The following is a 14,777-nucleotide window of genomic DNA, read 5'->3' on the forward strand; positions in this document are numbered from 1 at the left end:
AAGTACTACAATATTCTACTTAAGTAAACGTAAACTTGCTTAAACTGCACTCAGACACAAGAAAAAAGTAGATCAGTTAAAATCTGCTCTCAGTAAATGATGAAGATGTTATATGATAACGTCATGTGATTTGACTCTTAAATCAAAGACCAGCTTTCCAAAATAAAGTGCATTAACTTGTCAGTGTTCACAGTGGAACATTTATTTTCTATAGACGCACTCTGCAGCCTGTTCATCCCACTAATGATCAGTTATAAATATCCAACCAGCTTCCTCTGTAGCCTCGCTGGAATTAACCAGAAAAGAGACAAAACTCTGACGATCAAACAAAAATGTCTGACAGTAAATAAATCCATTTCATCTGTGAAAATTGCATTAAGGAAGCTGGTGATGGTTTTTTTAAAGCTTTGTGGAGTCAGCAAAGATTTATATGTTTGAAGCTAATGATATTAAAAGTATGTAAAATGTATATATTGTAAATATGTAAACTCTGACGAGTCTGGAAAATGTAGCCCTGTAGTCAAAGCACCTATCACAGAGTCGTGAGCAGCGTTTAAAAACCTACCTGACTTCTTTTGTATCATTATAAAATCAGACTTCATATCAGTTATTTGTTGACTTTGGTATGATGATATGATTGCTGAAACACAAAGGTGATAGTCGCTTACAACTGTCAAGATGTGGTGAGAAAATTCAGTCAGTCTGCTGGTTTTGGGTGTGTTGTGAATGATTTTGGTGGCATTTGATCCAAACCTGAGGAGAAGAGAAGATGTTGTTCATACTGTACAGCAAGAGACAGCTTCGCTGCTTGGATACCTAATGAAATCTGATAAAAACACGATCATTCACTTTCTGTCAACTAACTCTGTAGCTGAGAGATAAAAATGAAAACTTTTCCTATAAAGATCACTTTAACTTCACCATCCCCCCACTCCTCAGTCTGAATCAGGAAGTAGTTGCAGTCGCTGCTGGTGGGTGGAAACTGACTAACATGGCTCCAATCAGCAAACAGGTTCTGGTATGAACCAGAGATGAGATTTTGTGAAATTGTCCCATCCCCCACTCGGTTTCAGTCTGACGCTGTGGTTTCCTCTGCAAGCTCTCTCTCAGGGGTGAGTACAAACTGAACAACAAGAAAACAGGCTTCTGCTTTTATTTCAGGTATATCTGAGGACAGAGGTGGACACTAACTAAGTACATTTACTCAAGTACTGTACTGAAGTATAAATTAGAGGTACTTCTACTCCACATCTGAGAGGGAATATTGTACTTTTATTTCACTACATTAATCTGGCAACTTTAGAGTATTAGTAACAGAGTATTTTACAGTGAGGTATTAGTACGTTTACTTAAGTAAAGGATGTGAATACTTCATCCACCACTGTCTGAAGACGCCACTGAGGTTTATATTAAACACCAAGTTGAGAATTTAGATAAATTTACTGTTTCTGTCAGACTGAACTGAACTCAGCACATCTGCCGACAGATGCACATTAACTAGCTGTGACTGCCTGCTTTGTGTCTTAAACGTGGACACAATGTTGGACGACCTGAGGACGTGTTTGACTCGTGTATATTCTCAGTTCTGAGTGTGTCTGCTGTTTTCTGTTGGTCCTGTTGGAACAAGATAAAATCTTCTGTTCCTTCAGTCAGAGATTGTCTCCTGAGTCTCCACTCGACTCTCATTTAGGAACTCATGTCTCTCAGAGGAGCCATCTTGATCACATTTCCTCCTCCTGATCAATAACTGCTGGATCAAGATACTCTGATCAAACTGTTTCAGGAAAACTTCTTTTCCTCTGGACTTTGTTGGAGTGAACCGTCTGATTCTAGTGTAGAAACCTCATCATTTATTTAAACCCAGTTTTAACCAGTTTTATTTCACACAACACCTTGTGTGAAATGTCCCCTTCTGCCGGCTGACTGGTTTCTCTCAGAGTCGTGTTCATATCTTTTTGTGCAGTTTGTGTGAATAGAGTCAGAGTGACATAGAGGAGAAAAAGAGTTGTGTTTGCTGGTTGCAACTACAGAACCAAACAGAGAGGAAGTTCACTAGATGCTGTGAAAACAGACTGCAGAAAGAGGAAGCTGCTCTCAGCCTGAAATTCTGTTGAAGTTTGACATGTGACAATAAAACTGAAGACTCTAGTTTGTGAAGTCTTTGTACAGACGCTGAAGTTGAAGAAAATATCCATGGAACACTTATTAAATACTGATCTCGTTGACCTTCTTGTTTACGTGCAGACGGTTGTTTTAAAATAAAAGACTTTCATCATCTACTGCAGCTCCAACATTTAAAACATGTTGTCCGTCTGCAGCTGTTGGACTGTAGAGACGCACAACATTAAATAGATAACGTACATGCAGAGGTCTGAGGACCAGTAAACCAGCAGCTGGACGTCAGTGGTTGGACTGGTGTGAAGTAGTGATGGCAAGTTCGACTCTTTTGACAGACTCGTTCATTCAAATCTCGTTCAACCACAGAAATATGTTCCACTATGTGAAATCCACTACTCCGGCTAAATCCTTCCATTTTCACAATCTTTCCTGAGTAAACAGCCAGACCAGCCATATAAAGTCTTATGTATATAATTACAATCATTATCTCTGAAGTGCTCATTCATGCAGCAGCCTGACGTCCCTATCCATGAGTAAAATATGATCAGATTTGCAGTAAATAAGCTTGATACACTATATGAATAAACACACTCTTATTAAAATTCAACCAATTTAATAATAATCTGGATCAAGCCACTGAGTTCTTAAAGAACTCCAACAAAAAAATAAACACATGTAAACGCAGCAGTTTGGCAGGTCTGTGCGCAGAATGGGCCACATCAGAGAAACACACATGAGCACATCGCTCTCAAACACCACACAGTCAGGAGCTGTGAAACAACAGCTCGGCTCTGTTGGTAAATAAAAAGGAAAAGTTACGTTGCGTTCTCTGGTGGACCTGGATCAGCTGTTAGCTGTTTACAGGGCTAACACTAACGTTGCTACGTGGCTGTGTTTTAATGTTTTAATGACCGGTTTGTTTTGGAGAGGAGACGACCTCTGAGGTAATTCGGCTCCAGGTAGAACCCTGTCAGGGCTCTGAAGTGGACCCACAACAACTCTCATCAGCTGTTAGCTGTAAACACTAGCAGGACTAAAGTTACAGTGCAGCTGTGTTAAAATTATTACTTAGCACAACATCACTGCGCTGTAATAACGTAATGCTTTATAAAATGTCACATAATTAACAAAATAGCTATGAAATGAACGAATCACTCACTGAGACAACCCGTTCCTCCCGAGTCATATACAGGATTAGGTCTTATGAACGAAACCTTCTTTGAACGACACAACACTAGCGTGAAGGTGTGAAGGTCGACCTCAGAGAAGAGTAGACGGCTTCTGGCTCTGCTGGAACTAGTCATCAAATAGAGAGCTTTTCAATGATTACATATATGCCTCTAAATGCGGCTAAATGATTCTTTTTACTCAAATATAACAGGCTCTCATAATCCAACCAAACTAATAAAATACAAGGAGTTTATTAATAAAAAGGATTACAACTTAAGACAACATGATGAAAATATAAATGAATTAATGACAAAATAAAATATTATAAATACCATACAATTATATATAAAGATTATGATAAAAAAATACAAACAATTACCAATTAACCATCAAACCAAGACCCCGGCTGACGTGCTGCCCTGATGTTAGCTTGCTGTGTAGCGTTCAAGAATCTCCAGGCTTTGGTTGTGTTGCAGAGTAACACTAAGTTCATTTGTTTGACCGTGCAGGATGAAATGTCCATGTTTCCCAGTTTTCAATGTTAAAACCATGGACTCTAAAACAGTATGTCAAAGGTTTTGCCAACGAGCCCCAGCGGTCAAAAACCCTTTGTCCTTCTGGGCCAGAAACACCTGCTGACAACAGTTTGGATCCTATTTTTATTACGTTACGCCCAGGTGATAGCAGAGCAACACACAAGAAACAACTTCCAATCTCTGTTTTTGTGGATTATGGATTATTTTGTTTCCAGTCTTAATTGAAATATAACTGTTCATCAGTGTAAAAGTGGCAGTTGCTGTTTATTTCAGGACAATTTCATTTTCCTGTTTGATGTGTTGGAAGGTGTTCAGCTGAATAAATGTAAATTTATAATAGTATTTTTTTTCTTTTTCTTTCTTATATTTATAAATAAGCTTATATATTTCCAACTCATCTTTGACCAACACTGCAGAACGCTGACGCTAAAGTTAAGTACAGTATTCCTGGGAAGGCTCTGACTCACCTTCATCTGCATAAAGTCATGAAGCAGTGCACACAGTTCAGAACACAGTTCAGTGCAGCACAGACAGTACAGTAACAGCAGCAGACGGACATCACCTCCTCTCCCATGGATAAGTTTGTGTTCCTGTTGGTCCTTGTGTCTCCAGCAGCTTCTGGTAAAGACAGGCTTTTATTGTGAGCAGATTGATGTAGGCAGGAAAGTGAACAGCTAATGTCAGCTTGTTAGCAGCTAGGAGTCAATTGTTTTGCGTGACTCAAATTCTTTGTCTGATTTCACCCCTGCTTTAGACTTTGGAGGCATCTTCCCTCGGTCAGGTAGTTTAATATTTAGAGACTAAAGAGTATCACATATTGTAATTTCTATCAAATAATTATGCAAATGTTTTCAAAGGCATTCATTTACATAGTTCTTACATCTCTCTAACCATTTTCTTAGCAGAGTTTGTTTGGGACAGTTGATTGACTTTCCTAAATCATGTTCCACTCAAACAGAGTGTTATAATCAGTTATAAAATAATGTCATCTTGTTCTAGAAAATGTTTATGTGTTTTGTGATGAATAACTTAATGTGGATTTTAGCAGATCAAATAGTCCTGATTGAGATTGATGGTGATAAATGGTGATTAACAGTCAAAAGATAATATCACCTTGTTTGCAGCAGCGAGTTACTGTAATTTCTGTGGGATTTTAATGTAACCACGTGAGAAAATTATCTGATCACTTTAATCTCACTAATGCGTCCGGCTCTTGATTTGTTTTCGTCTCTGCTTGTTGAATGGTCGGTCGAACTGAATGTTTCCTAAGTGAGTGAAATGTCATGAAGTAGCATATTTAAGTGGCAGCTAAGAAAATGTACTTAATTTCTTTCTTATTTTCCTTTTCTTTATTGAATCTTAAGTGCATAAAATTAAGAGGTTCAAAATACAATCTTTTACATTCAGTGGCTTGTCATAAAATTATATAAGTTTACCTGACTTTTGTAAACCTTACTTTTTTATCAAGCATTGAGTTTGTTACTGTACTTATCTTCCTAATGTTTTTTTAAAGCCTAGAATAAGTGCAGTCGGATTCTCTGAGCAACACTGTCATCTTTTCCAAAGTCCTTATGAGTTCAGCTGCACATCTTTCCTTGACTGTGTGAGGTTTTCATGTAGGTCAAGAAAAAGTGGTTAGGAAAGGACATTTGTTTGACTTTTCAACCGCAGCAAGGACTTTATTTATTTTCTGTGGCAGCAAACACAACATACAGCCGTTCATTAACTGTTATGCTGCAACCTGAGCTCATCTCTCCAAAGTGAATCAGCAAGTATTTTGGATTTAATGAAGTTAAACATGAGGTCATGAAGTGAAATCAAAGAACTGACTCTTTCTATATGACAGGAAGTGAAAAAGTGCTGATTACAGTGAAGGACTACATGGGATTTATAATTAGTGAATCTCTGTGTAAAGAAGATGTACTTTAATGTTATCACAAATTGAAAAACTGTTGCGACTCATGTCTAAATTTAAAGAGATGTCATGAAGGGCTCTGATTGGCTGCGTGAATGTTGAAGCTATAGCTCACGACAGGCCATGTTGTAAACTTATTAGTTAAGGGGCGTTGATGTCCTGATGTAGCGATAACCTAAAAAACATCTGCCCAACTGTTGAAGCAGCTTCATGTTTTACAACAAGTCTTATAAACAGTGTGTGAATAAAATCCTGTAACGTCTCCACAGCTGTGACTAATTATTGAATGTTCCCATGATCTCAGGTGTGAAGAGGCCTTCTGTTTAAACAAAGATGTTCTCACTGTATCGTCCTGTGGTGTCCTTTTGAAATGTAATTACTTTTTCTCTCTGGATGTTTTTATTGTTTTTAGATGTGATACGAGTGAAACCTGGAGATAATGTCACTCTGTCATGTCAGGCTGGTGAAGCCTCCATCAGAGCTGTAGAGTGGAGCAGACCTGACCTGGAGCCAGACTACGTCGTCTTTCACAGAGATGGACTCTCAGATCCAACCCACCAGCATCCATCCTTTAAGGACCGGGTGCAGCTGGTGGACAGAGAGCTGAAGGACGGAGACGTGTCTTTAATTCTGAAGAATGTGAGCAGCAACGACGCTGGAACATACGAGTGTCGAGTTGCAACAGGAGGTTCAAGACGTAAGAGAGCCATTATTGAGACTGAGCCAATCAGAATCATCCAGCTGGAGGTTTCAGGTGAGTTTGTGGAGGTCAGTGTGTCTGTGTGCCATGTTGTAGCTGCAGTTTATTCCATGTTGATTCTGAGAGTCAAACATGAGGAATATAGAAGATATAGAAGAGTAAATGGAGGCTGTTCCACTGTTCACTCATTTCCTGACTAATATGCACTTTGATCTTCAGGGTCCAACAGCGGAGACGTCGAGGAGGGAAACCAAATCAACAAAAACCCCACAGAAGGAAACTACAGGATTTACTACGGATCTGTAGCAGGTTTTGTTCTGGTTTGTTTAGTTATCGTCATCATTGTCGTCTGGAAATATAGAAGACCCAGGGAGAGCCTGGTTATTTGAGGCAGTGTGGAAGTTGAGGGGTCTGACGGGTCAGACTGACTGCAATTCAAACACACACCTTTAGCCAGGGATGGATAAGTACTACAATATTCTACTTAACTAAAGGTAAATACCAGCTTCAGGCTCCAAAATAAAGTGCATTAACATGTCAGTGTTCACAGTGGAACATTTATTTTCTATAGACGCACTCTGCAGCCTGTTCATCCCACTAATGATCAGTTATAAATATCCAACCAGCTTCCTCTGTAGCTTCGCTGGAATTAACCAGAAAAGAGACAAAACTCTGACGATCAAACAAAAATGTCTGACAGTAAATAAAAAGAGCTGTGGACACTGCAGCAGGTGCAACACGCTTCATTAAGCTACATTTAATAAGCTGCAACTTAAACAGCAGAATAAAGCATCAATAAGGCAGCACAGAGATCTAGAGACAATATAAACTCCACAGCAGCTGCTGCAGATACAAATACTGAGGTACAAGTAAAATATCAGATATTTTAAAAACAATCAGACTATAAAAGTACTTTGTTACAGTAAGGAGAGTAAATGTAGCTGGTTGCTTGCAGCCTCAGCACTGATGTATCACAGGGAGCTTCATGAACAGATTAATGCTAATGCTGCTAATGTGGTGACTTTCTCTGTGTTGCAGCATGTATTGAAACATGTTGATGTTATATTATACCAACAGATTATGCCAAAAGTGAGGGTCAGAAAGACAGAGGTCTCATTCAGCCAGATGTTTTCATGCACATTTTGGAATTACGTATAAAAACGGCTGGATAGAAACATGACTATTTTTGCATTATTTTGAGAATTTATATTTATGTTGTGAATATTCATTTTCATATTGTTGAAGAAATGTTTTATAATGTGGATTGACATTGACAATAAAAAACATTTTGAACAAGTATACAGTTGGGTTACTTGACACTTGAAGAAACTGTAAATAGATAATAAATAAAATGTAAATGTGATTTATACATTTTTTGCAAAGATAAAGGACAAAATACATTTGCAGTTACACATTTACAAGGTCATAGTCGTTTAGACGTATATTTAATAAGAACAAGGGAAACACAAAAAAATCTAGTTGTGTTACTCATTGATGAAGTGCCTCATAATGGTCCTAGAACATTAATTTTCCATCCCTGACACATTTTGAAACAGTCATAAAACCTATTTACAGGTAGACACACATTGTGTGATGGTGATGATGATTATTATGATTCTCCCAAACCAGGGGATTGCCACAGTGACACAGTGTCATTATTAGTTTCAGAAAGCTGTCACAAGGTTTTGAAAACAATAAGGTTCCAAAATGGGTTTTAATTTGGGTCACAAATCCAGGAGTTTCCAATGACCACAGTACTAAATTCTTTTGGTTCTAGCAGGCTAGTGCCATTCACAGATTATACATTTTAGTGTTTTGATTTTGAATTGCTAGGCAGACACAGTTTTACTAATTCAATGACTTGAAGCAGGATTCTGTCCAGCTCTTCTTTTGTTTCAGACTAAAGCTAAATATTTCTATCTTTCTAACTTATATATATATACACACACACACACACATATATATTTATATATGTATATATATATACATATATGTACAAAAGTGGAGGAAGAGTGTTTCAACTGCTGTTGAACTCAGAGCTGATAAGGAGTCTTTCACTTTAAAAAGGAAACAGGATGTTTCTACAGAAAAACCACATTAATTTCACATGTGTAAAATCACATGTGGAACACATGTTCTTTGCACATGTGTAAGGTAATTTACACATGGGAAACATGTGGTTTTGGAACATTGACATGGTGTAATGTGTGAACCCCATGTATATTCCCATGTGAATCCCATATGGTTACATGTGAAACCCATGGGATTACATGTGAAACCCATGGGATTACATGTGAAACTTGTGTAAACCATAGAAAGACCCATGTGAAACCATGGGATTACATGTGAAATTTGTGTAAATTCTGATGTTAAAACCATAGAAATACCCATGTGAAACCCATGGGATTACATGTGAAATCCATGTAAACTCTCATGTGAAAACAACAGAAACCCAGGTGAAACCTATGGGATACATGTGAAGCCCTTGTGAAATCCCACGTGAAACCTATGGGATTACATGTGAAACATATGTAAACCTAGAACTTCATGTGAATAATGTTACTTACATTTTCTTGCCAACAAAACACAAATGTAAATTAGGACTCCATGAACCCCTGGACTCAAACTCTGAAACTAAGGGCAATTAACTTTTTTAGCTATGTGTTTTAGCTATGGTATGAAAAGAGGTCCTAGCTGTGACTGAGCATCCAGCAGGAATATTATCTGTCCATACAAAGGGGGATTTCAACCCAGTGTCCTATATTCTTTTTATAAGATGCAACATGCAGATGTGTTATGATTATTTGTATTTTATAGAACTATGGAATGCTCTATGAGCGAATAGCTTATCTTTATCTATTTTCCATCGACTAAAATGGCTTTATAAAAGCACAATTCAAAGAAAATCAATTACATTTTTTTACATGAAGATTGGAGAACAAGCAAGCAGAAGTCCACTGCAAAACGGCACCATGTTCTTCTATAAGGAAGGCCTTGTGCCATGTGTCTCGCAATAAAGAAGCTAAAACAAAGTTATAAATATGGAGTGTTTATTTGCAAACAATGCAAGTATTCATTAAACTGTCCATTAAAAGGATCAACATGCCCCTAAATAAATTAAAACAAATATACAAATTGAGTGTTTATTTGCCAACTGCCAAAACTGTCCATAAAATGGGCCAAAAATCAAATAACGGGGGCAAAACATTTATTCTGGGGAAAGAAACTTTATCTAATTGTGTGTGTGTGTGTGTTGTCTCAGTCCTCTTGGTTTTCCGCAGCAGGACTCCTGTTTGGGGAGTGAAAGACAAAATCAAAGATTAGGGCAATACCAACACCAGTCTATTCTGTCAAAGTAAAGGTTCATTTCTTTTCTATGTGGATTCTAGGATTGGTTCTATTGTGATGCCTGGTCTATGTATTCAGAATAGTCAAATATGTAAATAAGCACAGATCCTTTAGCACCAATTCATTACAGAAGTTATCAGGCCACTTGTCAGATAGAGCAGGTATATATATATATACTCTATAATACAGTGTGCCCTCTAAAATCAAAAATACATTCTATGAATAACACAATCATCAGTATCTTGGCATATACAGTATAAATAGTTTACCATGTTTCCCTCTCTGCTCGTCTCCGGGTGTCTTTTAATTTTTGTGCCATGCAGGCCTTGATCTCAGTGTCAATTCCTCTGTGAACTTTTTTAACATGGTCTGTAAGAAATGAAATGAAATTCTATTAAATTTACTTCAGTACTCACCAAACAAATTTGGGCCTAATTAATTCATACCGTGTAAAATCAGAATGGGTGATCCGAGAGTGCATTATTTACACTGGCTTATGACCATTTGCACTGGAAATGGTAATGACAAAAAAGCTAATACAACAGCATTTTGCCCAACTCAAACAAAATTCTGACATCCTTACCAATTACTAGCTTCACTTTGCCTTTGTCAAGGCTCTGTCTTTTCTCTCCGACAATGCCTTTTTTTCCTGTGACGGAGCACGTTGTCATCTCTTCCACAGTAAAGATGGAGTCCATCACAGTCCTGGTGAGTTTTTTATAGCCTTCACACCTTTGGGCATATTCCATGGCGGTTGGATTCATTAAGGCAGTGACAGACTCATTCTGCAAAGATGAACAAATATTAGAATATATCCATGTAATCATAGAATGCCCAAAAAGTCCAATTCTCAGAGGTGTGGCAATAATAAACAGGTCATACTTTTGTACATGAAGTCCAATTTTTTTAAACTCAAGTTCTCTTCAAGTTCCTAGTGACAGGCTTGTTGTTTACTGCAGCAGTGTTTCCATTTGATGTAATGTGCTGTGAGCACACAACCTGTTTGTGTGTTTTGTGGGAGGTAGGAGGAGGGACACAATAACCTGTCAGAGCGGGCATTAATAGTGGAAAACTAGAATAGCATCACTAACATTCATTTTGGACAAATAAAAGGGCAACATACATGCAAGATATGTATAATATATATATAATATAAATATAATGAATGTAAACAAACAATGCATGGTCCACAAATAAAATTACTTCTCCTGAATATGTAAGAGATACCTTTATCTCTGCTGATTGGAGGGGCTTGGTGGCTGGGTACAGGCTTAGTGGCCTGTATAGCATCTTTGACAGTTTGTGTGATAGTATCTGCCAGCCCTACAATCAAATTAAAAGAAGAAATGAACATATCTTCAAAATTGCCAATTGCCAGTTGTGTTTTTTTGCTTTATTATTATCATTATCATTGTCAGAATATTATCATTGATAAAGGTTAAAGGTTTCCGCAAGGAGTCTCTTCTTCTTACCTTCTTGCAGTTGAAGATTCAATCTTCTCAACCGCCTGATCTCCTTTTCCTTGTCTTTTACTCTTAGTTTGAGCTCCTCTATCATGTCATCCTTGTCATCTGTCTATCATGACAGAGAGAGGGAGAGTGTGCACAGGAAAGAAAGAGAAAATTGAGAAAGAAGGAATGGAGATCTTTGGCAGTATCTTGGGACATGATAGAAGCCCCAAATTACAGCAAAATGGGGTACTGAACACTTTGAGAGTAGAAAATGTTCTGCATGCTGATGGAAAACAATAATTTCCCGTAATAAATGTTAAATCTGCCATGATTTGCTAGTAAGCCACAGCATGACTAAGCCTCTCACAACAATCAATCAGGGGGCTGTGGCCTATTTTACACACTGTCTCTATTGACTACTACAACAAACCCTTAGTTATACTTCTTATAATTTGAACAAAGTGATTACCTTTGGCCGTTTTGGAGTCCTGCATGGATCATCCTCTATCTGAAAAACAAGTGTGTGGGGAAAGGAAGTACATTGTCAGAATTAATGAAGATGAGTCTAAAACTAAATAGTATTTGCTCAAAAATGTTTGAAGTTTTTTACTCAGATGTGTTAAAACAAAATTATAAAATAATGAAATTGGCGTAATCGATTACAAGAACACATTGACTTGCATAATGTGCATTGTTGCATTGCTGCACCATGTCTTAGCAAGGATTCCCCCGGAGAACAAGCTGCAGCTAAAAAAGTATTTTAGTCAAGACCCAAAATGATGGTCTATTAGCAAAAGATTGAATTACTGAGGCATATTTTTGCCATTTACTTTGGATAAAATAATTGTTATATTCTCGAGTAGTAAATAATTGTCTTTATAAGTCATTAATCAATAGATTAATTGATTTGAAAAATAATCGTTAGGTGCCCTATTGCCATATACAACAAACACTAAACAATCTTCAGTCAATTATGTCTTAATTGAAGCAACCAAAATAATTAAAATGGGTCACTGAAATGAAAGTAACAAGATGAACATGTGTTTGGACGGCATATCGTACCTTCTGGTATTGAGGAGTCTCATCCTCATCATCAGAGTGACTATTTTCCTCAGTGTCTTTTGTAGCCTAACAGGGAGAGGGGAAGAAATAAGAGAACGGCAAATACTTAGACATGATTTCAGTGCCTGCAATCAGCAAACACATTCAAATCAAAAGCATTCAATTCAGAACTTGGAGTGCACAGGACAATTATCTTGAAATTTCTATATTAACACCATGACTACTTTGTAATAATTACATTAAATATTAGATTTGACTACTTTAGGGGCAACATCTCTAAATAATAGTGTGAGACAACTTACCTTTGGCTTTGATGGAGTCCACATTTTGTGTGTCTCTATCCAAATGCACATTAATTATATATAAGTTTTTAGCAGTAATTTAACACCTGGCCAATCAAGTCTTCTCTATCCTAAATTGTATTAATTTATCTTAATCTTATCTCACAGTCAATTTCAATTCAAATTAGCTTTATTGGCATGAGGTACACATTCATGCCAATAAAGTCACAGTCCAGTCAACCTCTGGATTCGTCGACTGACAACTCGCGTGTTGTCATTGTTATCGCGTTGATAACTGAGCTGTGATTAGCGCATTGCATGCAGGGAGCAGTCGTTTTTAACATGGCAAAAGCAATGAAAAAACTTTGCTTAAGTGAGTTAACTACAAATTCTGCTGATATGGATGTGGATATCCGCCACCTGTGCAAGGAGTTATTGTGCAAGTTCGCATTAATTTATTTTTAATTAAGGTCGCACTGTAGAGCCGTGAACACGCCGATAGAGAAGTGGACCTGCTCTGTTGGTGTACTTTTTGTTGGATGGACACTTACATTGGGAAAATGACTTGACCAGTAAGTTAACGTTATTCTAATTCGGATTTATATTAGATATACAAGGTAAGGTATAGCCATTTTGTGTGTTTGAGAAATTAATCTTAAAACTGGAATTTTAGCTGTGGTTATAACTTATTAACGTTACATGCCGAAATTATTAAACACCATAACGTTAACGTTAAGTTACCGGTTAACTTAGTAACGTTAATGTAGTTTCGTGTCACAGCTCCCCCTGTATTTTGTTGAATTTAGAACCCAATTTCCAGATTTTTGAATGTAAGTTATTTTAGATTCTGTTGAAAGCTGTGAGGAGGCGTTAGCCAAAACAATGAATCAGAAAACATGTTAACTGAACTGTAACGTTAACTTAACAGTAAAACGTAACGTTAGCTTTTGGTACTGTAAGTTAATACTGCAAGCTATGGTCCTATTTGTATTGTAACGTAATTATGCACTTAACGTTAACGTTAGCGCTAACTTTATAGGCAATATTGCTAAAGTTAGCTAACGTTACCCAAAATAAGACATGCAACATACAAATCACTAACGTTAACGTTACGTTAATATAAGGTTAAGTTGATTGATTCAAGCTAGGTGTGCTATTTATCATCAATATTCTGCTATTGTTAACTTAACATTACATAATATTCATAATTGATTCACTTACCTTTCACACTGAGTATCTGAGCCGGAAAAGCTTTCCAGACAGATTTAGGCGGCTTTACTCCAAGCGCCCCATGTTCCACCAGGCCAATCCTCTTGGGGTCTTTTAACATTTTTTTATCCTTAACATATTTGTCTAAGCCCACACTCACTTGGTTTTCTTTTACCCATTTAATAAGCACATACATTTTGGTTCTGTGCTAAAATGTTTCTGTTCTTACCCTAACGCCAACGGCCCTGGTCTAACGTTTAGGTTACTTAGCAACAGAAAGGACCGCGAATCAGAGCCAATCAGAGCCAGTCAGATTTTCAAATCATAATAAGATAGATCCACCCGCATCACTTTGAGGTTCTGTTTGGCGCCCACAGTCTCAAGGAAAGGATAGATTTTGTAACGTTAGGCCTTTTAAAATGGAGCCTTCTTGTAAGAAAAGGAAGATCATGTACAGAAGATATTTGCGGGATGACAAAGAGCAAACTTTTTTTTTACCTTGCCTCTTATTGGCCAACTAAAACATGTCCTAGAGACTTTAAATCTTGGAGAGTCGTTGAACTACAGAAAGACTAGGCCAACAAACCCGGACGCAATTTCAGACATTATGGATGGGAAACTGTATGAACAGATGTGCAAAGACTCCAATTTAAAGAAAGATTACTCTTTTAGCTTCACTTTTAACTCTGATGGTGTACCTATCTTCAAATCCTCCTCTTTTTCTATTTGGCCCTTGCTATGTTACATAAATGACCTCCCACCTAATATAAGGAAAAAGAACATGTTTTTAGCAGGACTTTGGTTTGGTGTAAAAAAACCATCCATTTCCATGTTTTTTAAACAATTTATCAGTGAAATGAAAACTCTTGGTTCAGCAGGTTTTGAGTGGTGTTTAAAGGGTAAGATTGTTAAATCTTACGTATATGCTATAATTTGTTCATGTGATAGTGTAGCACGGGCTGCATTACAAAATGTCAAGCAATTCAA

General features: G+C 37.3%; 1 protein-coding gene and 1 long non-coding RNA gene across 5 annotated transcripts; one reads left to right on the top strand and one right to left on the bottom strand.

The window, feature by feature from the left end:
- Nucleotides 1-983: 983 nt before the first annotated feature.
- LOC119890974 (programmed cell death 1 ligand 1-like) lies at nt 984-7,736 on the top strand. Of its 4 annotated transcripts, XR_005442378.1 has the most exons (4): nt 4,364-4,445; nt 6,152-6,493; nt 6,659-7,026; nt 7,223-7,736. XR_005442378.1 is itself a non-coding variant. In XM_038702348.1 (3 exons), exons 1-3 carry the CDS (start codon nt 4,397-4,399, stop codon nt 6,826-6,828), a joined length of 561 nt encoding a protein of 186 aa, XP_038558276.1. In that variant the 5' UTR covers nt 4,364-4,396; the 3' UTR covers nt 6,829-7,216. The 4 variants fall into 4 exon arrangements, 1 of the variants encoding a protein (XP_038558276.1); XR_005442379.1 differs by lacking the exons at nt 4,364-4,445; nt 7,223-7,736 and adding an exon at nt 984-1,112 and having other exon boundaries at nt 6,659-7,216; XR_005442380.1 differs by lacking the exons at nt 4,364-4,445; nt 7,223-7,736 and adding an exon at nt 1,146-1,161 and having other exon boundaries at nt 6,659-7,216.
- A 3,284-nt stretch (nt 7,737-11,020) lies between these two features.
- LOC119890973 lies at nt 11,021-12,450 on the bottom strand. The gene is made up of 4 exons (XR_005442377.1): nt 12,301-12,450; nt 11,708-11,746; nt 11,260-11,362; nt 11,021-11,110 (listed from the first exon to the last, which is right to left on the bottom strand). It is a non-coding gene; the product is annotated as an uncharacterized LOC119890973 (long non-coding RNA).
- Between the last annotated feature and the right edge of the window lie 2,327 nt (nt 12,451-14,777).

The sequence above is a fragment of the Micropterus salmoides genome, unplaced genomic scaffold (genome assembly GCF_014851395.1).
Source record: "Micropterus salmoides isolate LMB-PRFRI ecotype aquatic unplaced genomic scaffold, ASM1485139v1 Ms_hic_scaffold_636, whole genome shotgun sequence".
NCBI classification, from domain to species: domain Eukaryota; kingdom Metazoa; phylum Chordata; class Actinopteri; order Centrarchiformes; family Centrarchidae; genus Micropterus; species Micropterus salmoides.